The sequence below is a fragment of the Bos mutus genome, chromosome 11 (genome assembly GCF_027580195.1).
Source record: "Bos mutus isolate GX-2022 chromosome 11, NWIPB_WYAK_1.1, whole genome shotgun sequence".
NCBI classification, from domain to species: Eukaryota; Metazoa; Chordata; class Mammalia; order Artiodactyla; family Bovidae; genus Bos; species Bos mutus.
This window is the reverse complement of record NC_091627.1, coordinates 76,866,024-76,893,107: the sequence shown is the minus strand read 5'-3', so window position 1 is coordinate 76,893,107 and position 27,084 is coordinate 76,866,024. Positions and strand designations below refer to the sequence as shown.

Below are 27,084 nucleotides of genomic sequence, written 5' to 3'. Positions count from 1 at the left end.
CCTCTGTCGTCCCCTTCTCCTCCTGCCCCCTATCCCTCCCAGCATCAGAGTCTTTTCCAATGAGTCAACTCTTCACATGAGGTGGCCAAAATTTATAAGCTTGGTATGTGTCAGTTTTATAAAATTCTCCATGTATTTATGGATTATAAGTGCTCCCTAATTTTGGTTGCAGAGTTCTCTATATGTCCATTAAATAAAACTTTAGTTGTTTTGTTCACATTATCTGGATACTTGCTAACTTTTAATCTGCTGAGTTACTAAGAGAAATGTGAAGAAATTTTGCTTCTTATGTTTTCAAGGCACAGGGCTGTTATTTTTTTCTGCAGTGAGTTGAATCTTTAGGGACACTTTCATAATAGTCATCCTATTATTATGTAGTGTTTTTTGCCTTAGATATATTTTGTCTGATAATAAGAAGGCAATGCCAGTCCTTATTTTTTGTTTTTTTACATAGTATATCTTTTTCAGTCCTTTGTGAGTTTTTTTGTTTTAGGTAAAACTTATAGATGCATTTTATTTATTTCAAAGTTTAATTTGATAATCTCTTTTTTTTTAAGGGGCAGTTTGGATTTATTTCTACCAAATTATTTTGTGATTCCTATTCTTCCTGGTTCTCCTTACCCACTCTTTCTTTCTTTTATATTGATTGGATTTTAAAAATCCCCATTTGTCTCCCCTCATGCTCCTCCTCCATCCTATCAAACACGCACTGGTTTGAAGTTAGTTACAAACTTTTTTTTTTTTAATGTGTATACGTAACTCATCAAAGTGAAAAACCTGTCAACATGTTCTTACATCTCCCCTCAAATATCAGGACCTTAGAATACCTTAGATCAGATAACATTTCTTCATTATTGGCTGATCCTTTATTTTTATCTTTATGCCCCTTAGATTTCCACTGTTTATAGTCAGTGTTCAGTTTAGATTTACCTATATGCTTATCATTTTCGTTGCTATTCATTCCTTCTTCCTGGATATTCTTTAGGTGTTCCTTTATTGGGGGGTGCTGTCAGTCAGATTTTGTTTGTTGGAACCCACTTTTGGACACAGAGTAGTGAAAGGAGCCAGTGTCTGGAAACAAGGTGGGTAAACAACGAAAAGTGCAAGCCAAAGCACAGTGCAGGAACAGGGTGAAACACAGGGCTGGGTTGTTTTAACACAGGGCTAGTAAGCTTTAACTGCGTGTACAGTTTCACACTGACGCTGCTTCTCTTCAGTGCCTGTGAAATTGTGTCGCACGGCCCTTTGGCTTGCACTATTTTGTTGTTTACCCATCTTGTTTCCAGATGTTGGCTCCTTTTACTACTCTGTGTCCAAAAGTGGGTTTCTTTTCTTTTTTCCTATTTGGATTTATTGCATTTTCTTAATCAGAAAATTATTGTCTTTTATCGGTTCTGAAAAGTTATTAGTCATTATCTCCTCAAACACTGTATTTCTTCCTTGTCTTTTTCTAATGCTAGGATTAGACATGTGTTGGCCTCTTACATTCTTTTTCTGCATGTGTCTGTGCTGCTTTCTTTGTGATTACTTCAGATAGTCTAATTTGTCAACTCTGATGTGTAGTTTAACAACCGATTTTTAAAAAATTAATCATTATATTTTTCATTTATAAAACTTGTTGGGTTCACTTCTAAGTCTGTCTACTCTTTTTTAAGTAATATCTTGTTCTTTGCTCACATGTTCTATTCTCATTCTTTAAATGTTGTAAATATATTTAATATTCCATCTTTAAAGTTTCTTGGATTTAAATCTGCTCATTGTCTTCTTTCTGCTGTCTTTTGTTGGTATTGTTTTGAGTCTCTTACTCATGGTGTCTTGTTTCCTGTCTGTTATGTATGTTTAGATAATACTCATTTATCTGTGTTCCTCCTGTGCAAGCTATACAGGCAAATCATATATCCCCTCAGATAAAATTTGCTTTTGCTTTATACCCTACAAATGTAATTAACCCAGGAACACTTTTAAGTTAATTTCTCAGTCTGGCGCTTTCTACATTTGTTTGGGCAAAGATTAGGCTGCTGGCAAAGACTTAGCTGGTGAAAAAGAAACCGCAAATAAATAACAATGGCTTATATAGGATAGGTGTTTAATTTTCTATCATGACTGTAAGGGCATAGCAACACAGGGTTGGCAGGGCAGGCTCACTATCTCTGTAGCCCGTCTTCTCCTTTACTTCTCCTTCAAGATCCAGGATAGCTTACTTCCTTATCTTTATTCCAGCCAATGGCAAAGGACAAAGAGGGAAGAGGAGGTCACATTCTGGAAATGGTACCCATCATTTCTGCTCACAGTCTTTTGATCAGAATTTAATTGTATGTTCACACCAGCTGCAAGGGAAGCTGGAAAATGTAGTGTTTGTTCTTAGTAGTTAACATGTCTTCTGAAAAATTGTCAGTTCTATCACTGTAAGACGGGATAATAGAAATGGCCAAAACCAACAGCCTTTTGCATTGCTAAGATAAGTAGCAGACATTTGAAATCCCAATCCAAGTGAAGGCGTTTATTTATTTGGTTATTTTAAATTAGTTTGTATTGGAGTATAGTTGATTAACAGTGTTGTGTTAGTTTCTGCTGTGCAGCAAAGTGAATTAGTTCTACATATACTTGTATCTGGGCTTCCCTGATAGCTCAGTTGGTAAAGAATCTGCCTGCAATGCAGGAGACCCTGGTTCAATTCCTGGGTCTGAAAGATCCCCCAGAGAAAGGGATGGGCTACCCACTCCAGTATTCTTGGGCTTCCCTTGAGGCTTAGCTGGTAAAGGATCCGCCTGTAGTGCGGGAGACGCAGTTCGATCCCTGGTTTGGGAAGATCCCCTGGAGAAGGGAAAGGCTACCCACTCCAGTATTTTGGCCTGGAGAATTCCATGAACTGTATGTATAGTCCATGGGTTCACAAAGAGTCAGACACCACTGAGCAACTTTCACTTCACTTCATACATGTATCCAGTCTTCGTTAGATTCTTTTCCCATGTAGGTCATTACAGAGCATTGAGTAGAGTTCCCTGTGCTGTATACACTAGATTCTTACTATTAATAGTTATTCTGAAGGAGATCAGCCCTGGGATTTCTTTGGAAGGAATGATGCTGAAGCTGAAACTCCAGTACTTTGGCCACCTCATGCAAAGAGTTGAGTCATTGGAAAAGACTCTGATGCTGGGAGGGATTGGGGGCAGGAGGAGAAGGGTCCGACAGAGGATGAGATGGCTGGATGGCATCACTGACTTGATGGATGTGGGTCTGGGTGAACTCTGGGAGTTGGTGATGGACAGGGAGGCCTGGCGTGCTGCAATTCATGGGGTCGCAAAGAGTCGGACACGACTGAGCGACTGAACTGATTGCCTGGAAAATCCCATGGACGGAAGACCTGGTAGGCTACAGTCCATGGGGTCGCAATGCGTAGGACATGACTGAGCGACTTCACTTCACTTATTCTATATATAGTAAAGGCAGGCTTTTGGTCACACGTTGTCAGAGAGGAGATTCTGCCCCCACTTTCCCTTTCCCGGGGCCCAAGCTGCTGGAGGTAGGTTTCTCTAATTGTTACCATTTCTCATGAGGTAAGATTTTTAAAATGGCCCTGTGGCCTGCTTTATGCTGGGCACTGACTCCACTTTGTAGGAGCTCAGGTATCTAGTTTTCTCTTAACTATAAACATATTTGAAAAAAATGCTTGTAATATTTTATCTAGTATTTCTAGGATAGTGGAGTTTTTGCTTTTGTTTTTGAAGATTTCTAGTATCTTCCTTATATTTTTCTTCTCTCTAATTACTTTAATCTCTGTCTTGTGTAATGTCTCTGATTATATCAAGTCTTTTCTTCTATGTCAGTACAGGTAATTCTATTCAACAGTATCTCTTCGCTGTTGTATTGTATTTATTTGTTGTTAAGTCCCTAAGTCATGTCCAGCTCTTTACAACTCCATGGACTGCAGCATGCCAGGCTGCCATGTCCATCACTATCTCCCAGAATTTGTTCAGACTCAGGTCCATTGAGTCAGTGGTGCCATCCAACTATCTAATTCTCTGTTGCCCCCTTCTCCTGTTGCTCTCAATCTCTAGTATCAGGGTCTTTCCACTGAGTCAGCTCCTTGCATCAGGTGGCCAAAGTACTGGAACTTAGCTTCAGCATCAGTCCTTCCTGTGAATATTCAGGGTCCATTTCCTTTAGGATTGACTGGTTTGACCTCCTTGCTATCCAAGGGATTCTCAAGAATCTTCTCCAGCACCACAATTTCAAAAGAATCAATTCTTTGGCACTCAGCCTTCTTTATGGTCCAACTCTCACATCCATACATGACTACTGGAGAAACCATAGCTTTGACTCTATGGACCTTTGTCAGCAAAGTGTTGCTTTTTAATATGCTGTCTGGGTTTGTCATAGCTTTTCTTCCAAGGAGCAAGTGTCTTTTAATTTCATGGCTGCAGTCACCATCTATAGTGATTTTGGAGCCCAAGAAAATAAAATCTGCCACTGTTTCCACTTTTCCCCCCTTCTACTTGCCATGAAGTGATGGGACCTCATGCCGTGATCTTCATTTTTTGAATGTTGAATTTTAAGCCAGTTTTTAAATTTTATTTGTATTTTATTTGTATATTTATTTGTGTATTATTTGTATTTATTTTTACTTCAGTGATACTGCTAGGATCTGATTTTCCTTTCTTTTTTTTAAAATCTTTTTTCTTGATTTTATTATACCACTTTGCAGTTCTAAGCCTAGGTTTATTTTGTTCTATTGTATTTCCTGTTGAGTAGTCTAGGGTAGTAGCTGTGTGTGTTTCTGGTGCTAAGTGGCTGATGATATGAAAACAACTCATAGAAGTCATTGTGTCATGTTTGTTGGAATACTTCAGGTCTAAGTTAGAACACTTAGTTGGGTGGTATATTTTCTTATCCATTGTTTGGGAGGAGTACAGCATTACCAAAGGGCACTCCATTTGGGGTGTGGCCTAAGACTGTTTAGTAAGTTAGAGGTCAGTCATTACTTTCCCTTGCTTCATTTGGGTCTTCTCTCCAGATTGGGATTATTAAGTGAGCTTTTTCAGGGTTTTTTTTGACTCACCCGTGGATTACTGGAAGGTGGGAATGAGGATAGGAATTTAGCTTGGCTCAGCATCACTTCCCTAAGTTTGTTGGAAGAAGGCAGTTCTGTAACACTGTCAGTCCACCACTGTAGCATTGATTTTTCCCTTGGAGTTATCATAAGTCTTAGTCCTTGTTTCTAGGTCATCTTCATTGTCTATTTAAATAGCTGTATAATAGTCTATTGATGTACCATTGTGCAAATATGCACAAGAAATGCACTGGTCATAGCAAACACCCTCTTCCAACAACACAAGAGAAGACTCTACGCATGGACATCACCAGATGGTCAACACCGAAATCAGATTGATTATATTCTTTGCAGCCAAAGATGGAGAAGCTCTATACAGTCAACAAAAACAAGACCGGGAGCTGACTGTGGCTCAGATCATGAACTCCTTATTACCAAATTCAGACTTAAATTGAAGAAAGTAGGGAAAACCACTAGACCATTCAGGTATGACCTAAATCAAATCCCTTATGATTATACAGTGGAAGTGAGAAATAGATTTAAGGGCCTAGATCTGATAGATAGAGTGCCTGATGAACTATGGAATGAGGTTCACGACCTTGTACAAGAGACAGGATCAAGACCATCCCCATGGAAAAGAAATGCAAAAAAGCAAAATGGCTGTCTGGGGAGGCCTTACAAATAGCTGTGAAAAGAAGAGAAGCAAAAAGCAAAGGAGAAAAGGAAAGATATAAGCATCTGAATGCAGAGTTCCAAAGAATAGCAAGAAGAGATAAGAAAGCCTTCCTCAGCGATCAATGCAAAGAAATAGAGGAAAACAACAGAATGGGATAGACTAGAGATCTCTTCAAGAAAATTAGAGATACCAAGGGAACATTTCATGCAAAGATGGGCTCAATAAAGGACAGAAATGGTATAGACCTAACAGAAGCAGAAGATATTAAGAAGAGGTGGCAAGAATACACAGAAGAACTGTACAAAAAAGACCTTCATGACCCAGATAATCATGATGGTGTGATCACTCACCTAGAGCCAGACATCCTGGAATGTGAAGTCCAGTGGGCCTTATAAGGCATCACTACAAACAAAGCTAGTGGAGGTGATGGGATTCCAGTTGAGCTATTCCAAATCCTGAAAGATGATGCTGTGAAAGTGCTGCACTCAATATGCCAGCAAATTTGGAAAACTCAGCAGTGGCCACAGGACTGGAAAAGGTCCGTTTTCATTCCAATCCCAAAGAAAGGCAATGCCAAAGAATGCTCAAACTACTGCACAATTGCACTCATCTCACACGCTAGTAAAGTAATGCTCAAAATTCTCCAAGCCAGGCTTCAGCAATACGTGAACTGTGAACTTCCAGATGTTCAAGCTGGTTTTAGAAAAGGCAGAGGAACCAGAGATCAAATTGCCAACATCTACTGGATCACTGAAAAAGGAAGAGAGTTCCAGAAAAGCATCTATTTCTGCTTTATTGACTATGCCAAAGCCTTTGACTGTGTGGATCACAATAAACTGTGGAAAATTCTGAAAGAGATGGGAATACCAACCAGACCACCTGACCCACCTCTTGAGAAACCTGTATGCAGGTGAGGAAGCAACAGTTAGAACTGGACATGGAACAACAGACTAGTTCCAAATAGGAAAAGGAGTATGTCAAGGCTGTATATTGTCACCCTGCTTATTTAACTTAAATGCAGAGTACATCATGAGAACGCTGGGCTGGAAGAAACACAAGCTGGAATCAAGATTGCCAGGAGAAATATCAATAACCTCAGATACGCAGATGACACCACCCTTATGGCAGAAAGTGAAGAGGAACTCAAAAGTCTCTTGATGAAAGTGAAAGTGGAGAGTGAAAAAGTTGGCTTCAAGCTCAACATTCAGAAAACGAAGATCATGGCATCCGGTCCCATCACTTCATGGGAAATAGATGGCGAAACAGTGGAAACAGTGTCAGACTTTATTTTTCTGGGCTCCAAAATCACTGCAGATAGCGACTGCAGCCATGAAATTCAAAGACGCTTACTCCTTGGAAGGAAAGTTATGACCAACCTAGATAGCATATTCAAAAGCAGAGACATTTCTTTGCCAACAAAGGTCTGTCTAGTCAAGGCTGTGGTTTTTCCAGTAGTCATGTATGGATGTGAGAGTTGTATTGTGAAGAAGGCTGAGTGCCGAAGAATTGATGCTTTTGAACTGTGGTGTTGGAGAAGACTCTTGAGAGTCCCTTGGACTGCAAGGAGATCCAACCAGTCCATTCTGAAGGAGATCAGCCCTGGGATTTTTTTGGAAAGAATGATGCTAAAGCTGAAACTCCAGTACTTTGGCCACCTCATGCGAAGAGTTGACTCATTGGAAAAGACCCTGATGCTGGGAGGGATTGGGGGCAGCAGGAGAAGGGGATGACACAGGATGAGATGGCTGGATGGCATCACTGACTCGATGGACGTGAGTCTGAGTGAACTCCAGGAGTTGGTGATGGACAGGAAGGCCTGGCGTGCTGCAACTCATTGGGTCGCAAAGAGTCAGACACGACTGAGTGACTGAACTGAACTGTGCAAGTATTGTGATGTTCTATTATTTCCAGGCCTTATAACAGATAAATCTGAGAGATCTTATTCATCCATGTGTTGTTTGCTTCTGTTGCATTATTTCCTTAGATTGAATTTCTAGGAGTAGAATTGCTATGTCAGAGTATAACAAATATCTCTGAGTCTTGTCGCATATTGCTTTTTTTTGTTTTTTTAAGGTTATAGCAATTTAGATTCTCACCAGAAATGAATGAATATACTAATTTCACTGTAGCCTCATTAGTATTGGGGAATAGGTTTCTTTTTTTAAAAAAAAAAAAAAAGCTGTAGAATAATACCTTAAGGGTGCTTAAATATTCATGCCTTTTATTATTATGGAGCTTTAGCACTTTTCTGTGACTTTAGTTTACTACTTATTTTCTCATCTGTGAGTTGTATATTTTTATACTTGCCCAGTTAATGACTTGATGTTTTTCTCATACATGCAAACGAGTGCCTTTTTAAAAAAGAAAATGTCAACTTTTACATTTTTATATTTTACAAAGCTATTTTTACAAATCTTTTGCCTTTAAAAAAAGTTAGTTTTGTTTGAAATTTAAATTTTAGTATATGATAAAATCTTTTGTTGGTTTAAATTGAGAAAGTTATTTGATAAATGTTTTATTCTCTTTTTTGATAGTTTTCTGTAATATTTTATTTCCTCATTCTTGTGTTCAATTTTGGTATGTGGAGAAGGTATGCTGTGATTAAATGGATAGTAATTAGGAATTTATATCAATCTCACATACTGATTTTTTAAAAAATTTCCTCATTTTAGAAAACTGACTCATTTTAGTATGAAATTAGGTCTTTTTAATATGTGTGGATAGACTTCATTCTTTTTTTTAAAAAATAGTCTTTCAGAATTTTGTCTGTTCAAGTTTTAGTCATTTTGTTTTCTTTCAGAAAAGGATTTCAAGAGCTAACTTTCTGAAATTCCTAAGGTAGATCCTTGGTTTGGGCAAAAACCATTCTGTTACAGTCTTTAAACATTGTTTAGGGAAAAAATATAAATAAAAATAACGTATACTGTTAGTGTTAAAAGCATCATTAGCACTAAGCTGTGTCACATGAATAATTTTTGTGTATCTAGAGGTCTCAGCTCCTAATAAATAGAACTCTTTACATCTGTTAATCAGTAAAAACTCCTTTACAGTTGTGACTGAATAACTTACAGATAGTGAATCATTTAACTCAAAACATTAGTGAATTTTAAATAAGCAAAGAATTACATGACTTCCATGTTTATCCATCACTGATAAAATTTGGCTACTCTTTGTTCTGTTTATAGGTGGAAAACCATGAATTCCTTGTAAAACCTTCATTTGATCCTAACTTGAGTGAATTAAGAGAAATAATGGATGACTTAGAAAAGAAGATGCAGTCAACATTAGTAAGTGCAGCTAGAGATCTAGGTAAGAATGGGTCCTTGAAGGTTTGAATAATTCTTTTGTCTATATAGTATCCACACTGGAGCTAGAAGACACAGTTGATCATGCCACCTCCTTGTTTAAAGTGCCCGTTTTCTACTGCATAAAATTACAGTCACATAAAGTTTACATACAGGATTCTTTACATCTGGGGCCTGGCCTCCCCTTCAGATTCATCTCTTAACCAATTTCTCTAATCCCAGGATGACCGCACATTCCTGCCAAACAAATCACCCCATATAGCCCTTGCAACATCTTTTAAGTAAGACCTGTTTTAAATGACACTCTTTCTGTAAGCCTAATTCTATTAGGAATAGTTCATTGATTTGGCTTTGGGGTTCCCAAGCACTTCATTAATATCAACTTTAAAAATCACTTGTTTTAAATTCCCTAGCTTATTCCCTTATTTGTCTCACACTGTTTTATTCTGTCTTGCTCTGAATTTATAAACCTCTTTGTAATGAGCATCTTTGACTTCTATGTTAAATGAGTAAATCTGAGCATATTAGAAGGTCCCGCAGAGCAGTATCATTAGTATATGCCCATGTGTGCTCAGTCATGTCTGACTCTTTGCGACCCCGTGGACTATAGTCCACCAGGCTCCTCAGTCCATGGAATTTTCCAGGCAGAAATAATGGAGGGCGTTGCCATTTCCTTCTCCAGAGGATCTTCCTGACCCAGGGATCAAACCTGCATCTCCTGAGTCTCCTGCGTTGGCAGGCAGATTCTTTACCACTGCGCCACCTGGGAAGCCCCTGTTGTATATGCCCATACCAACATATATAAAATTAAAAAAAAGTAGTTTCCATGGAGAGTTCATATATGAACTTGATCCTAGATTTAATCTTTGACTTGAAGGATATTGAAATCCACCCTCCTCATCTTATAGATCTCTGCATGTTCTCTTTATGTGTCTCCTCCCTGGTCAGGTGAGATTGATCTTTAGTTGTTTGCTGTTTCTAGTACTCCACCGTCATGCTTTAGCAAATACATTTATTTATCTTAAGTTTTAAGGTACTGTCTCTCTCTTCTGATTTGGGGTCTAAAAATCACATTGATGAATGAATGAGGAGAGGACAAGGGTAAAAATTAAAAAATCTTAGGTGCATAGTCTAGCTGATTGATCATTGCCTTTTTTGTGATGCTCCCTACACTTAACAGAGTACACGGACTAGTGTTTTCTAGAGCTTCGTTGTCAATCTCAGAGTCTCACATTTTTCTTTGGAAAGTATATTTGTTTTCTTTAATTATATTCTATATTAGTTCCAGGGAAAGGCTTTGGTTAACTAAAGAACCTTCAGCAGAACTCTTCAAGGGTAACAACCATACCTTACCTATCCTCGTGCCGGATAGCATCTGAAACACTGAGCTACCCCACTGCTGGTGCCCTGCGACCTTGGATGGGTTTACCCAGCACGGGCTCCACATCACAGGCTAACATTAAAAGGGGGATTTAAATATTTTGTAGATATCCTTAATTCATGTAGTTTTTTGAGTTAAGTGGGATGTGCATCTTTCCCAGTCGGATAGTATAAATAATTTCCAGTATGCTGTCATGTAAATAATAAAAGTATATTTTTCACTATTTAGATTTAAGTATTCTGAACACTTACATTTAAAAAGGCTGTACATGTCTATGACATACTCTTTCTTTTTTTCCTGATCATGAAGGCTTAGATCCTGGTAAACAGATTAAACTGGATTCCAGCACACAGTTTGGCTATTATTTCCGAGTAACATGCAAGGAAGAAAAAGTCCTTCGTAATAATAAAAATTTCAGTACAGTAGATATCCAGAAGAATGGTGTTAAATTTACAAACAGGTTTGTAAGCCTATGTTAAATTAAATCTTTACTAGTTCCATAAACTATTCTCTGATGAAATGTGAATGTTGCATGATAAGGAAGTTTTATTTTATTTCTTGATACAAGGCATAAAATAAGATTGAAGCTTTTTTTTTTCCTTACGAGAGGAAGGTATCCTAATGCTACTTGTTGAATAATTCAGCTTTTCCTCATTCACTGAAGTGGCACTTTGGGTTTAAGATTATTCTTTCACATATCTCTCTTTATCTTTTTATCAATATGAAATAGATTATATTACATTTTTTTTGTATTTGCATATCTGTTAGAGTTAGTTCCCTTCATATCTCTATTAGTTATTTTCATGTTTATTTTTTCTAAGAAAGTTTTGTTATTCTTCTGGTATATCAGTTGATGTGTCATTTAGTTTAGGGAGATGCTACCAACTTTAATGAGGCCATTCATTTAGACTGTAAGTTTTTTTTTAAAATAATGTTAATGTTGGAAACAATCTTAGTAGTTTTTTACGTGTTTTGTCTTGCTTACGTTAGGAAGCTCCTGAGGCAAATTACTTATTAGTGAAAAAGAATTATTTAAAAATAAAGTAACTGGGAGAGTAAAGGCATGATCCTTTCTCTTCTGTATTATTTTAGAACTTATGGCCAGCCTTACTCCTGCCCTTCTTGGGTATTCTTTGTATTTCCAGTTAGCTTTTGTATATACGCCCCTCTTTTATCCATTTATTTAGTGTTTTTGAGTGTCTGTTACGTGCAGACATTATTCTAGGTGTTCAGACAACCTAGTTATGAAAAACGGTGTGTCTGTTTAGTTTGTTTCTCATACAGCCCTCTGAGATAAATAGCACAGGTCATAGTTCTCACCTTTAGACGGAGAAACTGAAACTCCAGTTCCCCAGGACTGGACAACTAGTAATAGAGGATACTCAGACCTAGATCTTCTGTTACTAGATTTATTAGTTGCTATTTCTTGATCACACTACATCCCTGATTCAAGAAATTTATACGTTATAACTGACCAGTAAGTGATTTGAAGATGATATAAGCCCCCAAAAGTTCTGTCTTACCTAAGCCAAAATAGAACTACAAGAAGTTGAACTGAATGACAACAGTGGTTCCAAAAGTTGTGAAAAGTTTATTTGTTTATTCGTTCATTGATTTGTGTCAGCAAATTGAATGCTTGCCATGGGTCTGACTTTGTGATCATATAATTGTCCTTAAAAACCTCTGATGTCTGTCATCAGGAAAAATATAAAATCTGTACCATAACCTATACAGTCTGATCCCTGCCCACACCTTTCTCTCTGGCAGCTCTTCATTTCACACAGCAATCTCTCACTTTTATAGTATCTTTGCTTCTCTCTTTTTTCCTTTAATTCTTTCCACTTGCCTGTTTCACAGTAGTCTTTTAGTGCTCCTCTACTGCTCTTGAGCTGTATATGTGTGTTATGCCATTGGCTGATAGCATCATGTTCACAGTTATTGCCTTGATTGACTAATATTTTCCTCCTTCTTGTAAGTATTTCACCTCTTTCTTGAATCTGCTGTAAGCCCCTCACCTTGTTTTTTTGTGTGTTTTAACTTAATTCCCTTCCTTTGATATCAGTGAATATTTTTTCTCTATTCTCATTTTTCTTCTTCATTTTTTGTTTTAACCTATAATTTTTATTTTCCCTTTAAACCACTCAGTAGAATTGTTTTCAAAACATTTTCCTTACTTTGACAACTTTCAGTATGAAAAGAGAGTTTCCTACGGTAATAAGAGAAACTGTGTGGAGTGTGTGTGTGTGTTGTTGTTTAATTGGGGTAGTTGATTATTTGTCTTTCTCTGACTTATTTCTCTAGGCATAATATTCTTTAGATCCATTCACATTTCTGCAAGTGGTTCATTATTTTTAATGGCTGAGTAATATACACACACACCACACCTTTATCCATTCATATGTTGATGGGCAGTTGATTTGCTTCCATATCTTGGGTGTTGTAAATAGTGCTGCTTGTGTGTGTATTTTAAAAGTGAAGATGGCCTCTGTCCTAATAGGGATGAAGACTACTCCATTTAAATATTTTAGAAAAGATTACAGATCAGACTTTTACTCAAGGGAATAATTTTTATAGCAAGAATTGTGCCAGTGGGCCATTCCAAACAGCATAAATGTTAATATACTGAATTCCAGTCACATCCACCCCTAATGAGTTGCCCATTTTCTACTGATGTTTCCATTTTAATTATTGTTTTGATGCTTTATAGGATAATTCTCCAGATATATTTCAGAGGTAGTGCACATTACCTCCAGTGGATGTTTTAATACTTCTAATACCATTATCTTGATTTGCAGTAAACTGACTTCTCTCAATGAAGAGTACACCAAAAATAAAACTGAATATGAGGAAGCCCAGAATGCCATTGTTAAAGAAATTGTCAATATTTCTTCAGGTAAATTTAATAGCACCAATACATTAGATGTTTGGAAGATGACCTGGATTTTGGTAACAGAAGTAATATTGGGCTGTTTGAAGAGTGGGTTTTTTGTTTTTGTTTTTTAAAGCTGCTGCACACTGTGACTGTTGTGTTAAGCTTCCCCTGAAGGAATGCATGCTGTGTTGCATTAGGAAAATTAACTGGAAGCTGCTCTCGTACCTAGAAAGATGAGCTAGTGCAGGCTAAGGAATGGGAATATTCTGCAATATTCTGTAAAACAAAGACAGACAGAAAAGCACAAAACTTGTAACAAGGAAAAGAAACACTCGGGACTATAAGGCACTAATACCTTAGATGTAGGAGCTCATGCTCTAGGTTATGGAAATAAAGCAAATAGAAATTATATAGGCAGCAAGCTTTTTGAGTTCTGCGTGCCATTTCGTAGATTTTCAGTCTGTTCTTGAGGACACCTGTTAGAAATGATTGTCTTTTTTTTTTTTTTTCCGGCCATATTGTATGGCTTGTGGCATCTTAATTCCCTGAACAGGGATTGAACCAAGGACACAGCAGTTAGAAGTACTGAATCCCATCCACTGGACTGCCAGGGAGCTCCCTAGATGATTGTCATATAATTGAAAGGACAGCCTGACTTGGCTCTATGATACTGCCCTTAGCATGGAATGAATGTATATAGCACAGGGTAGGTGGTGATGTGTTAAGCTGGAAGTCTTTGCCTATCATCATGTGTGTGTATTGAGCATAACCTTTATTGTGCCTTAAAAAAAAAACACACCAAAGAACTAACCTTAGCCAAGTGATCAAGGTTGACATTGCCAATGACAAATGACATTATGTGTTTCTTGATGTGATGTCAAGGAAAAGATATGATATCACCCGTGTACAGGCATACCTCGTTGTACTCACAGGTAATGTCTTATTTTGTCTTGTCTTACAAATTGAGGGTTTATGGCAACTCTGCCTTGTCAGATGATGGTTAGCATTCTTTAGCAATGTATAGTGTAAATATAACTTCTATATGCACTGTGAAACCAAAACATTTGTGTGACTCGCTTTATTGTGATATTCCTTTTATTGCAGTGGTCTGGAACTGAACCTGCAATATCTCCAGGATAGGCCTGTAGTGTTCCTGACCAAAAAAAAGTTTAACCTGAATAGTAACAAGAAGAAAAATGTTGGATAAATTTAGATCGTGGGACAAACTTTTTAAGGCCTGCACTCTTTAAAAATTTCAGTGTCAGGACTTGCCAGTGATTAAGGCTCCAAGCTTCCAGTGCAGGAGGGCAAGGTTTCTATCCCTGGTCAGGGAACTAAGTTCTCATGTGCCATGCAGCTTGGCCAAAACATAACAGACAAAAAGCATGTCAGGTTCATGGAAGCAAAGAAGAAATTGGCAGATTGTGTTCCAGATTAAAGGAGACTTAAAGTGACAGGATAGTCAAAGACATGAGGATGATCCTTGATTAAATCTGGGACTAGGGGTTGGACCTGGGGACTAGCTATAAAGGACACCATTAAGACAAATTGGCAAAGTTTAATATAAGATGATAATGTATTGGTGTCATACTTCTTGGGTTGTATTGTGATTAAGTAGGAGGATGTCCTCCTACTTGTTCTCAGGATATGGGTACTGAATTATTTAGGACTACTAAGTCATTTAAAAAGTATAAGCATGTATAGTTTTGTAAATTGTTTTACTGTTATGAATTTTTATAGTAAATCATAAAGAAACCTAACACTTTTAAAGGGTTTTATTATACCTTATATTTGTGTTGAGATGAATGAGATCTGTAATTACATTTTTGTTTGGTGTTAATCAGATCACTGTAGCATGGTGATCTTCTTCTAGTTGAATTATGTTCCTTCCTAGATGACACTTGTAAGGACCCTAAAAATACACTGCGTAAATTCAAACTGGAAGGCTTCCCCCAAAATAATATTAACTAATATTCGTTAAGCACCTAGTAGGTTAAAGCTGTTAGATTTTAACATTTGAAAAGAAGGTTTTGTATTGGGAGTCACCTTGAATTGAAATGAAATCTCTTCTTGGTCTAATATACACATTGTAAACTATCTTTATTAAAAATATAATAGATCATTTTTCTAATTTTCTCTCTTATTCTTAAACCAGAAAAGGTGATACTGTTAAGAACCAGTTGATGTGAGATACCAAATACAGACTCTTGATTGAGAGGCTTGTTTTCTTTTATTATAAACCTATTCATGTTAGTATGTTAGAAGTTTTGTGAGAATTATATAAGTACTCCACTGATATTTAAGTAATTCTCAAAGCTTCCTATTGCTGTATGGTAGGGTAATGAGAACTCTCCCCTTCCCCCCTGTTTTATATGTTAGATAAAACAGGAATAAATTTTAAAGTGAAACATTAAGAATTATTTGTATTTGGCCATTTATACATGAATTTTTATATTCTCACTTTTATGGGGGATAAGGCAGTCAAAGATGAATCGGATTTCCTGTATTTGATTAAGCTCATAATGTTGTATTTTCTAAAATGAGATGGTGTTCTCTGGAATGGCTCTTAAGGCTCTGGACACGTTGATACCCACGTGATAGTTCCACGTGACCCAGGGGCCTGTTATACCAACCCCTCCAACCTATTAAAATTTTAGAATCTGTTCTAAAAATTTGGCCCATTTTTATTGGCTAATCATGCTTTCTCTAGCATGTGTGAGGGACTGTTTAATGTATGTAATAACTTTTAGTTTTACTGCTGTAGCAGAGTAGAATGTTGTTGAAAGTGTTTTAAGTGACAATTATGGATCTAAGTTTATGCTAAAACTTAATTGCAAGGCAGGAAAAAACCTCAAGTAACAATCTTGACAGCCCCATTATATCTTATTACCTGGTGTTTGCAGGTTTCTTAGGATAATTGTGAAATGCCATCCTGGTTTCAGGCTCTTAAAATTTAGAACTGTGCCTCGCCCTGCTTTTCTTACTTGCAATATATCATGAAAGTGCTCCCATGAAAACTTTTTCTTATTTTTTTTTTTAAACCTCTGCCTCAATTCTTTATATAAGCAGCCATGTGCTTTTGTATTTTAATGGATTTTGGTAAGGGGTTTTTGAAATCTGTTGATAGTAGGGAGAAAAATGTGACAAGACATTTTAACCTCTTGTTGAATTTTAGGTGTTCCTTTCACGTTTAGTTATAGCAGAAACCTCTGTTAATTTTTTTTAAGTATATAAATTAGGAAGTGGATTTTGAATTCACAAATGGAATCAGGTTGAATTTATTCTTAAAGCTGCTTCTCTGCATTTTTTCTTATTCCGTCTTCCTGTGTACTCTGTTTTTTCATAGGCTACGTAGAACCGATGCAGACACTCAACGATGTGTTAGCTCAGCTGGATGCTGTTGTCAGCTTTGCTCACGTGTCCGATGCAGCACCTGTTCCATATGTACGGCCGGTCATTTTGGAAAAAGGACGAGGCAGAATTACACTGAAAGCATCCAGACATGCTTGTGTGGAAGTTCAAGATGAAGTCGCATTTATTCCTAATGATGTTCACTTTGAAAAAGATAAACAGATGTTCCACATCATTACTGGTAGAAATCTTGTTTATGGGCTTTTGGGGAATAGTGTTTCCCTTTGTTTATGTTGGAGCAGATGGTTATTTTAGGTTGATGCAGAAAATCCTAGTCTTTGATGGTAGAAAAAGAATGTTTTTTCATACTAGTTAGTAATATATTAATAACATGTGAGTGAATGAATATATGAATGAATAAGAATGAAACTGCTATTCCAGAGGTTCAGTGCATTTCAAAATAAACATCTCTTCATCCTCAAAGTGCACCTTTGGGCCAGACCTTTTCAGTAGTGAAGTCATTGAAGGTCAAGCAGAATTAGCTGCTGGAATGACTTCAGCTCAGGATAGCAGTTCTTTTAAAGACACAATACTATATTCATGTGAAACTAAAAAAAGTAGATTTGTGTGTAGACCAATGTAGCAGGTCTCAGACTAAAGCATTTTGAGAGATCTTAACCAGATTCTAGAAAACAGAAGTGTTAGAGTGCGGGGGTGGTAGGAGTCTTTGGGTAAATGTGTTTGGGAAACAGTCAGTGATTATATTTTATTCCCCTAATTCGATTTTTGAGTTGTTCATATAACTTAACCCATCATCTCCAGCCTTTTTGGCACCAGGGACCAGTTTCATGGAAGACAATTTTCCCACAGACCAGGGTGGGGGAAGGGATGGTTTGGGGGCGATTCAAGCCCAGTACCGTTATGGTATGCTTTATTTCTGTTGTTACATCGGCTCCACCTCAGATTATCAGGCATTAGTTTCCGGAGGTTGGGGACCCATGGTCTAACCCATTAATTGGTAAATTTCACATTTTCCAAAAGTAGGTCATGTCCTTGGGTTTTAGTGTGGAGTTTACGCGATTTGAAGGATTTGATCACACTGATTCATTCTCTACTAGATCCATTATTAATGAATTAATAGTGTTTAGTTAATTAATCAGTTAGGCCAGTACTGCTTTCCTGAATGTCATAAAGTTATCCTACAGGCAGCTTTGTGAGCTGTGGGGCAGTACCTATATGGTCTTCCTAGACCATAGTCAGATTACAGATGAGATATATTTTTCATGGGTTCTTTTGAAGAAGGGCACGGCATAGGTTTGTCTGAACAGAAAATGGCATTGTTTCAGGGACTAGTGTAAGGCAGGAACTTTGTTCATGCCTTTGGGCAGCCTGTGGTCTGCTTTTCGTATGTTATATCACAAGAGAGTCATCAATGTGCAACTTGGGACTAATAGTCAATTATTATTAGCAAAAATAAGTTAATAATCTTGCTTATTGATATAATTTGTTTTATAGGTCCCAATATGGGAGGGAAATCAACATATATTCGCCAGACTGGGGTGGTAGTTCTCATGGCCCAGATCGGGTGTTTTGTGCCATGTGAGTGGGCAGAAGTGTCCATTGTGGACTGCATCTTGGCCCGGGTAGGGGCTGGTGACAGTCAGTTGAAAGGAGTCTCCACATTTATGGCTGAAATGTTAGAAACTGCTTCTATTCTCAGGTGAGTACAGTTCCCAGTCTCCTGAAAGTGGAAGTGGATGTCTCTGTCCTTTGATACATTTGCAATCTTTTATTTAGTTTAATAGTTTTCCTATGAGCTTTATGTACTTTATGTTATCATTTTTTTTTTAACTCTTTATTTATTTTTCTGTGTTGGGTCTTAGTTGCCATGAGGAATCTTCCCATATGAGGGATCAAACCTGCGTCCCCTGTATTGCAAGGTGGATTCCTTACTGCTGGGCAACCAGGGAAGTCCCAGTTTATATTATAAAAGGGTGATGGTTATGGAAAGCTTCTTTTATTATTTTTTGGCTATACCATGTGGCATGAGGAATCTTCCCATATGAGGGATCAAACCTGCATCCCCTGCATTGCAAGGTGGATTCCTTACTGCTGGGCAACCAGGGAAGTCCCACTTTATATTATAAAAGGGTGATGGTTGTGGAAAGCTTCTTTTATTATTTTTTGGCTATACCATGTGGCATGCGGGATCTTTGTTCCCCAGCCCAGGATTGAACCTGTGCCCCCTGCAGTAGAAGCACAGTCTTAACCTCTAGACCACCCGGGAAGGCCCATCTTTGATTTTTCGAGTTGTCTTCTTAAGGTTTCTAGTGGTTGTTCACCTTATGAGTCTCTCCACTGTCATGCTTTTGCTTACACTGTTCACACTGCCTGAACACCCTTCCTTCCTTGCTGTTTACCAAGTCCTTTTCTAATCTTTACATGCCTTTAACAGAAATTCTACTTCTTTGATGACTTTCTTTGTCTCATGTGCCTAAGGTCACAAGTGTTTCTTCAGACTCTATGACATGTCTGTAATTTATTAGCTTTTTATTTTAGAGGTTATGAAATCTCTTGTCTTTATTTTATTTTTAGGTGCTTCCTTGTAGACAGGGAGGCTATGCCTTCTGTTTCTTGGAGTCTTCTGAAGTACTCTGCATATAGTAGATCCTTAATAAATTATGTATTGATTATTCTTTGTGGGGAATTATAAAAGCAGTACAGACTTCTGTATAGTAATTGGTAAAGTTCTCCTTCTTACATTTGGTTAAAGAGAAAAGAAAATGCTAGTATGTGGTGTTGGCAGGGCTGTAGCAGGCACATAGAGATGTATGTGACCGTCAGCCGTGTATGTGAGGGTATCACCACACCCTTGTCCCATGTTCTTTGGTTGTTATTTTTTTAAATCTTGACTGATTTGATTGCCAAGAAATGCTTTATCTGGAAATTCTTAGATGAGCTAGTGGGATTGGTAATTTAAAAAATACTTATTCACCATTTGTTTCCTTTTATAACCTGTTAATGTTTGTGGCACACTTTCTCATTGTATTGCCTAATTTTTTTTTTCTTGTGTTACCACATGCTGCGTCATGGGAAGTTTTCATGTAATCATGTGTTTCAGGTCTGCAACCAAAGATTCCTTGATAATCATAGATGAGCTGGGAAGAGGAACCTCTACCTATGATGGGTTTGGATTAGCGTGGGCTATATCCGAGTACATTGCAACAAAGATCCGTGCTTTTTGCATGTTTGCAACCCATTTTCATGAACTTACAGCCTTGGCCAATCAGATACCAACTGTTAATAATCTGCATGTCACAGCACTAACTACTGAAGAGACTTTAACTATGCTTTATCAGGTGAAGAAAGGTGAGCACAGTCCACTGGTGTAGTGTAAATTCAGCGTTCCTACCCCTGGAATCATTGGTAATTGCCTTATTCTACAGTAGGGTGAATTGCTGATGTTTGATCTGTAAAACGTTTACCTCTTTACGGTGTAGGGACAGGGACATGGGTACATTATTTACATTTCTATGTCTCATGATAGAACCATTCATTTTAAACAGTCACCAAAAACATGATCTATACTCTGAACATCATCAGGGATTTTATACTACTTCTCAGGTCACCATGTTTTCTTGTCAAATTAGCTGTGGTGGTGGTTTAATCACTAAGTTGTGTCCAATTTTTACAGCCCCATGGCCTGTAGCCTGCCAGGCTCCTCTCTCCATGGGATTTCCCAGGCAAGAATGCTGGAGTGGGTTGCCATTTCCTACTCCTTTTTATATAAACAGCTTAAAGTTGGGGTTTCCAGAGATCTTGAAATTGTTGGTAGTTACAACTTAAATTGTTGGTATTTCAACCTTTCAGAAAAGTTTGTTGTTAGTGGGTCTGGCAGCTAATCAGGTGACTGCATTGATAAGATTAACATACTATAAAGTTTTTATTGCTCTAACATTTCATTAGACATCAGAATAGCTTTTTTAGATGGCTTTTTTATTTTCCACAAACATGTTTTTTCTGTTATCTGTTGGTTGCATATAAATAAGGTACTATTTTTAATTCTTTTTTGCTTATGTTTGTAGGAATCCTTTTGAGTTACTGTTTGCATCATGATTGTTGATAGAGAATATAGATACTCTTGGTTAGACCTGGCATATAGCATGAAGTTGAGGTTTGGGTTTTAAAAAGTGTTTGTGTGATAAAGAAATGGGTTCAAAATATTGAAAAAGATCAGGTGAAGATAGGAACAGGTTTGTCCTTCACTGTGGATGTTTATCAAACACTTGCTTCCATTTTATTTTTGTTTCTCTAAGTTGTGTAAAATATCCAGCTCCAGAATGCTTGGGATGTCTCCTAGGCCAAAAGAAAATTTACAGTTGAGGCAAAAATGGGAGCTCCATGATAACACTGTGAGCATCGTTGATACTAAACATTTGGAAGGAATATCTTAAGTCAGTTTATTTTCTACCCACAGGGGTGAAGATAACATGCCTAGTGGGTAAACTTACTGGTCTACGTTTGGGTCCAAAATTTCATTGTCATATGAAGTATATTTTGAATTAAATGTTGCTCCTAATTAGAGACACTTTATATTTATCTCTCTTTTTTTTCATAGTACTTTAGTTCCTCCCTTTTGAAATAAGAAAACCTCAGAGATATTGTGTTGATTAATCTTCAGATTCAGTTATTTGTCTAGACCTTTGAGGATTATCTATCAAATCAAGCCTTTTTTCTCTGTTTTTATAATTTTTCCTACTACGTTTGTCAAGGATAAAATATAGTGCTGTACTGCCAAGTCATAATCACTTTTCATTGGAGGCTTAATTAAAATTTCTTTAAGTTACTCTGAAACATTTGGCTAATGCATTTGAAAAATGCAAGATTAAGTTTCCTGATGACACAGTGAGAAAAATAAATTCCATTTACATACATTGCCCTCTCTTCCTACTCCCCAAATTTCTTGTAGGTGTCTGTGATCAAAGTTTTGGGATTCATGTTGCTGAGCTTGCTAATTTTCCAAGGCATGTAATAGAGTGTGCTAAACAGAAAGCCCTGGAGTTGGAGGAGTTTCAGAATATTGGGAAACCACAGGAATGTGATGAAATGGAACCAGCAGCAAAGAGATGCTATCTGGAAAGAGAGGTTTGTCAGAGTGTTCTTGTAGTTATTTTTTCCCCTGTATGATTCTGTTTAATTATTGATCATTCATTATTGGTTTCTACTAACATTTCTTTGCATGGCAACGAATCCATCTCTATCATTTTGGTTTCACCACTACACACATCTGCACAATCAAAAGATATCATTTCAAGTACCAGATTTCAAAAGTAGGAGGATAGGAATATTAGTGTAGGTTTAAAATACGTAATTCAGAGGAGTTATAAAAGTCCACACACATCTTTGATTACCTATAAACAAATAGATCAAGTCCAGTTAAATTACATATTTACTCAAATGCTTACTAGTTAAGATGATAAATAAACAGCTCCTGCCCTCCAGTTGTTTAGAGACTAGTTGGGGACGTAGTAATAGTGAACATGTCATAGAGAATGTGACAGGTGTTTACTCAGGAAAGCTGTCTTGGGCAGGCTTTTCAGTTCTTGTGGGAGAAGTGGATCTTAAGTTGGACCTTTGAGTGGTGGGTGAAATCGAGGTGTTCACGCAGAAAGGTATAAGCATTTATTTGCCCGGTGTATTTTTAAAAAATTAAAGGATTATTATTCATAGTTTTCCATAATAACAAAAGAATCTTAATTTACTTCTGGCAGCATTTACTGTGATAATGCATTGTGACAACTTCTTGGCACATTGTTAGCTTTTACTCAGTGAAATTTTTGTTCTTATTTGGATAGATGTTACAATAACAGATGATGTGTATGGTTTTTGAAGATTTTATCTGTTGTGTCTGTACAAGCAGGAGAAATGTATTATAACTTGTTAATAGTTTTACCTAGGGAAGATTGCCATTCTGGATGTGAAATGGTCTTAGTATCAGCACCACAGCTATCCACGATCCAGGATTAGGTAGACTTCTTTATGTAATTGGTTCCAATTAGAACAGAAATCATGTACTTTTGATAACGTTACTTAAAATGAATTTTTTAAAAATTCTTAAGGGAGACATATAACATAGAATTATCAATGTTACTCAGTCTAGATTTTACTCTATTGGGGGGAAAGGCACTTGTTATTTAACAGAGATGTAGTTCTTTATCTTCTCATTTGGGTTATCTTTCACCTTAAGGTATATATGGCCAACTGGCTCACTGGTAGCGGACTTTAGTTCCGTTTCAAACGTAGTGATAAACATTATACCTTTTGCCAGGCACTGTTCTTAGCACTGTGCACATCCTAACTCTAATTCTCACAGCGGCCCTGTGTTGCTCATAATATTATTGTCCTATTTTATGGATGAGGAATATGTGTTAAGGAATTTCCCCATGGTTCACACAGCAAGTAACAACTATGTTCTTTAGAACGGCAATAACTAGGCAGTAAAATAAAGAAGAAACATCCCGTGTGTGTGTGTGTGTATGATTACTAAATTTTCAGTGAATGTTTATGCCTCACTGTATTTGTAAACCTTGAGTTCTTTTTTTCCCTAGAAGGCTAAGTTATGTATCAATTACAAAACCTGAGGGGTTTGGAAACTACTAAAATATTCAGCCCCTTTGTCATTAGCAGCTGAAAATACCCTTTTAATAACTTGCTATGAAGAAATACAGTCAACTGAGGGCTTTGCTATAAATGGTGTGCACTTTAAAGAATGTTTAAATATTGGGTGATATGTTTAGATTGAAATTGTAATGAAACAAGTCATTACTATTTAATGTGACTTTTAGAAAAGTCATTTTTAAAAGACTAATAAAATGTTCACACGTTTTTTTCAGCAAGGTGAAAAAATTATTCAAGAGTTTCTATCCAAGGTAAAGCAAGTGCCCTTTACTGAAATGTCAGAAGAAAGCATCACAAGAAAGTTAAAACAGCTAAAAGCTGAGGTGATCGCAAAGAATAATAGTTTTGTAAATGAAATCATTTCCCGAATAAAGGTAACTGCGTGAGTAAATTCTGCTAATGGAATGAAGATAATATTGATAAGCTGTTGTTTGTAACGCTTTTGTATTGTTTTATATTAACCCCTTTTCCATACTGTTGGTAATTGATGCCCATGGCGTATCAAATTAGTAAAATATTTAGTATACTTTGCGCTCCCTGAGTATATTTTCAAAAATCTTTATTTTGAAAAATGAAAGCTGTAACTGAGGAATACCTAAATGGACATGGGCAATAGTAGGTGATATGTTGAATATTATAAATAAAATCATGTATTAGTTTTTAGAATTTGATATGTGTTGTATTTCTTTGTAATAAGACTTTTACACATTTTTCCATATTCTTGAATGGTAAGAAACAAGTAGCCTAGAGACTTGTAAGAAAGTAAGGGATCCTAAAGCTGGAAGGAACTCATGGGACTCATTTCCAGGGGTTCTGCAGTGTCCATCTGTTGGTAGGAGCCACGTTGGCTGCTTGCACATTAGCTAAGGAACTTAGAAATCCAGAGTCCTGGTGTGATCCTCCATCCCATCTGGCATTCTCCCACCCCCAGTCTGTGATGAGACTTAGAAACCTGGATTTAAAAACTCTTTCAGATTGAACCCTGATTTAATGGAGAGGTTAATAAGAGTCTAATGGCTGGTCCTGCTGAATGCAGGAAGGACAGCGTTTTTAATAAAAGGTGATAGGATGATAGGGTAATTCATACAGGAACAAAATGAAATTGGATCTGTATTCCATATCATATATAAAAATCAACTCCAGTGAATTTTTTCTACCTAAATGTATATAGCAGCACTACCAAGTTTTTTATGTTGTAGTTCTATTGAAAATGATACAGGGAAATATTTTATGACTATTTGGGAAATATGAAAATGGCTTTGGAAAGGATTTCTTAAGTCAAATACCGTCTTAAGTTTGACACACTTAGCTATATTGAAATTGGGAAATTATTTTCATTAAAAGGTACCACAAAGTGAAAAGACTAAGGTGAGTATTGAACAACGTGAGGGTTAGGGACAGTGACCGCCCGCCCCATGCACTTGAAAATCCACATAAGACTTTACAGTCCCTCCATATCCACAGTTGTGCCTCCACAGATTCAGCCAACTGTGTATCATATGGTATTGCAGTACGTATTGAAAAAAATCCAAGTATAAACAGACCCACACAGTTCAAATCAGTGTTGTTCAAGGGTCAGCTGTAGATCCATAATGGAGAACATATTGGTACCACATAAAATATCAAAGAATCTGTATCCAGAGTATATAAAGAACTATAAAAATCACTAAACAGATATGACTCAATACCTCCCATTAACAAAAAGACAGCCCAGCTAAAAGGCAAAGATCTGAATAGATAATTTTCCAAGGAAGATATGCAATGGCCAATAAGCACATGAAAAGATGCAAAATGTTATCAGGGAAGTACACACTAAAACCACAGGGAGCTACCACTGCTGCTGCTAAGTCACTTCAGTCGTGTCCGACTCTGTGCAACCCCATAGACGGCAGCCCACCAGGCTCCCCCGTCCCTGGGATTCTCCAGGCAAGAACACTGGAGTGGGTTGCCATTTCCTTCTCCAATGCATGAAAGTGAAAAGTGAAAGGGAAGTCACTCAGTCGTGCTACCACTAGGATAGCTAAAATCAGGCCAGATAAACAGTGTTGATGAGGATGTGGGGAGATTGGAACTCTCCTGCACTGCTGTGAAAGGGTAAAATGGTGTAGTCACTTTTGGAAAACAGTTTTTCCTCTAACAGTTAAACAAAAGTTACCAGATGACCCAGGATTTCCATTTCTAGGTATATATCTAAGAAAAACATGTCTGCACAAAAACTTGTACACAAATGCTAATAGCAGAGTTATTTATAATAGCTAAAAAGTAGAAAGTACGCAAGTGTCCATCAATGGATTAATGAATGGCTATACAAAATGTAGGATATCCATACAATAGACTATTAATTGACTATAAAAGGAATGAAGGACTGATACATGCTAAAGCTAAGATGAGCCTTGGAAACATTAGTGAAAAAGCCAGTCTCAAGAGCCTACATAATAAGTGATTCAGTTCATGTGAAAGTCTGGAATAGGGAAAGCTATAGAAACAAAAGTATTAATATAGATTAGCATGGAACTCGGAGAAGGCAATGGCACCCCACTCCAGCACTCTTGCCTGGAAAATCCCAGGGACGGGGAGCCTGGTAGGCTGCAGTCCATGAGGTCGCTAAGAGTCGGACACGACTGAGCAACTTCACTTTCACTTTTCACTTTCATGCATTGGAGAAGGCAATGGCAACCCACTCCAGTGTTCTTGCCTGGAGAATCCCAGGGACCGGGGAGCCTGGTGGGAGGCTATCTATGGGGTTGCACAGAGTCGGACATGACTGAAGTGACGCAGCAGCAGCAGCATAGAACTGGTGGAGAAGGAAATGGCAACCCACTCCAGTATTCTTGCCTAGAGAATCCCAGGGACAGAGGAGCCTGGTGGGCTGCCATCTATGGGTTCTCACAAAGTCGGACACGACTGAAGCGACTTAGCATGCATGCATGCATTGCAGAAGGAAATGGCAACCCACTCCAGTATTCTTGTCTGGAGAATCCCAGGGACAGAGGAGCCTGGTGGGCTTCCGTCTACGGGGTCGCAAAGAGTCAGACACGACTGATGCGACTTAGCAGCAGCAGCAGCAGCAGCATAGAACTGGGGGGCTGGGAATGGATGGCTAGGGAGGTGACAGCTTAAAGATAAGAGGTTTCTTTTTGAGATGAAAATGTTCTAAATGGTGATGTTGCATATATCTGTGAATATGTCTAAAAACCATTGAATCATATGCTTTAAATGGGTGCATTGTATGATGTCAATTATATCTCAATAAAACCTTTTTAAGTTTAAAATTTTGCATTGAAGTATAGTTGATTTACAGTGTTGTGTTTGTTCCTAGAGTACAGCATAGTGATTCATTATACATATATGTGGGTTCTGCTTCATAGTCTTTTCCATTATGACTTATTACAGGGTATTTCATTTACTTCCCTGTTACATACAGTAGGATCTTATTTGTCAATTTTACATATAGCAGCTTGTAATTTTCACTCCCTCATCCCCTTTCTCCTTTGATAACCATGTTTGTTTTCTGTGTCTGTGAGTCTGTTTCTGTTTTATACAAAGTTTATTATATTTTAGATTTTACATACAAATGATATCATGGTATTTACCTTTGACTTCACTTAGTATGATAATCTCTAGGTCCATCCATGTTGCTGCAAAGGGCATTATTTCGTTTTTTATGGCTGAGTAATATTCCATTGTATATATATGTACCACATTTTCTTTATTCATTCGTCTGTTGGTGGATGCACGTTGCTTCCATGTCTTGGTTATTGTAAATAGTGC

The 27,084-nt window shown here is 37.4% G+C and overlaps 1 protein-coding gene across 1 annotated transcript in view; it reads left to right on the top strand.

The window, feature by feature from the left end:
• Positions 1-26,561, top strand: part of MSH2 (mutS homolog 2) — an 82,643-nt gene extending 56,082 nt beyond the window's left edge. The window contains exons 9-16 of the mRNA XM_005895625.2: positions 8,912-9,035; positions 10,722-10,872; positions 13,208-13,305; positions 16,631-16,876; positions 18,151-18,355; positions 19,757-20,004; positions 21,605-21,780; positions 23,529-26,561. Coding sequence (XP_005895687.1) covers positions 8,912-9,035; positions 10,722-10,872; positions 13,208-13,305; positions 16,631-16,876; positions 18,151-18,355; positions 19,757-20,004; positions 21,605-21,780; positions 23,529-23,699 — 1,419 coding nt within the window. The 3' untranslated portion in view covers positions 23,700-26,561. The remainder of the gene's footprint in view (positions 1-8,911; positions 9,036-10,721; positions 10,873-13,207; positions 13,306-16,630; positions 16,877-18,150; positions 18,356-19,756; positions 20,005-21,604; positions 21,781-23,528) is intronic.
• The last annotated feature ends 523 nt before the right edge of the window (positions 26,562-27,084 follow it).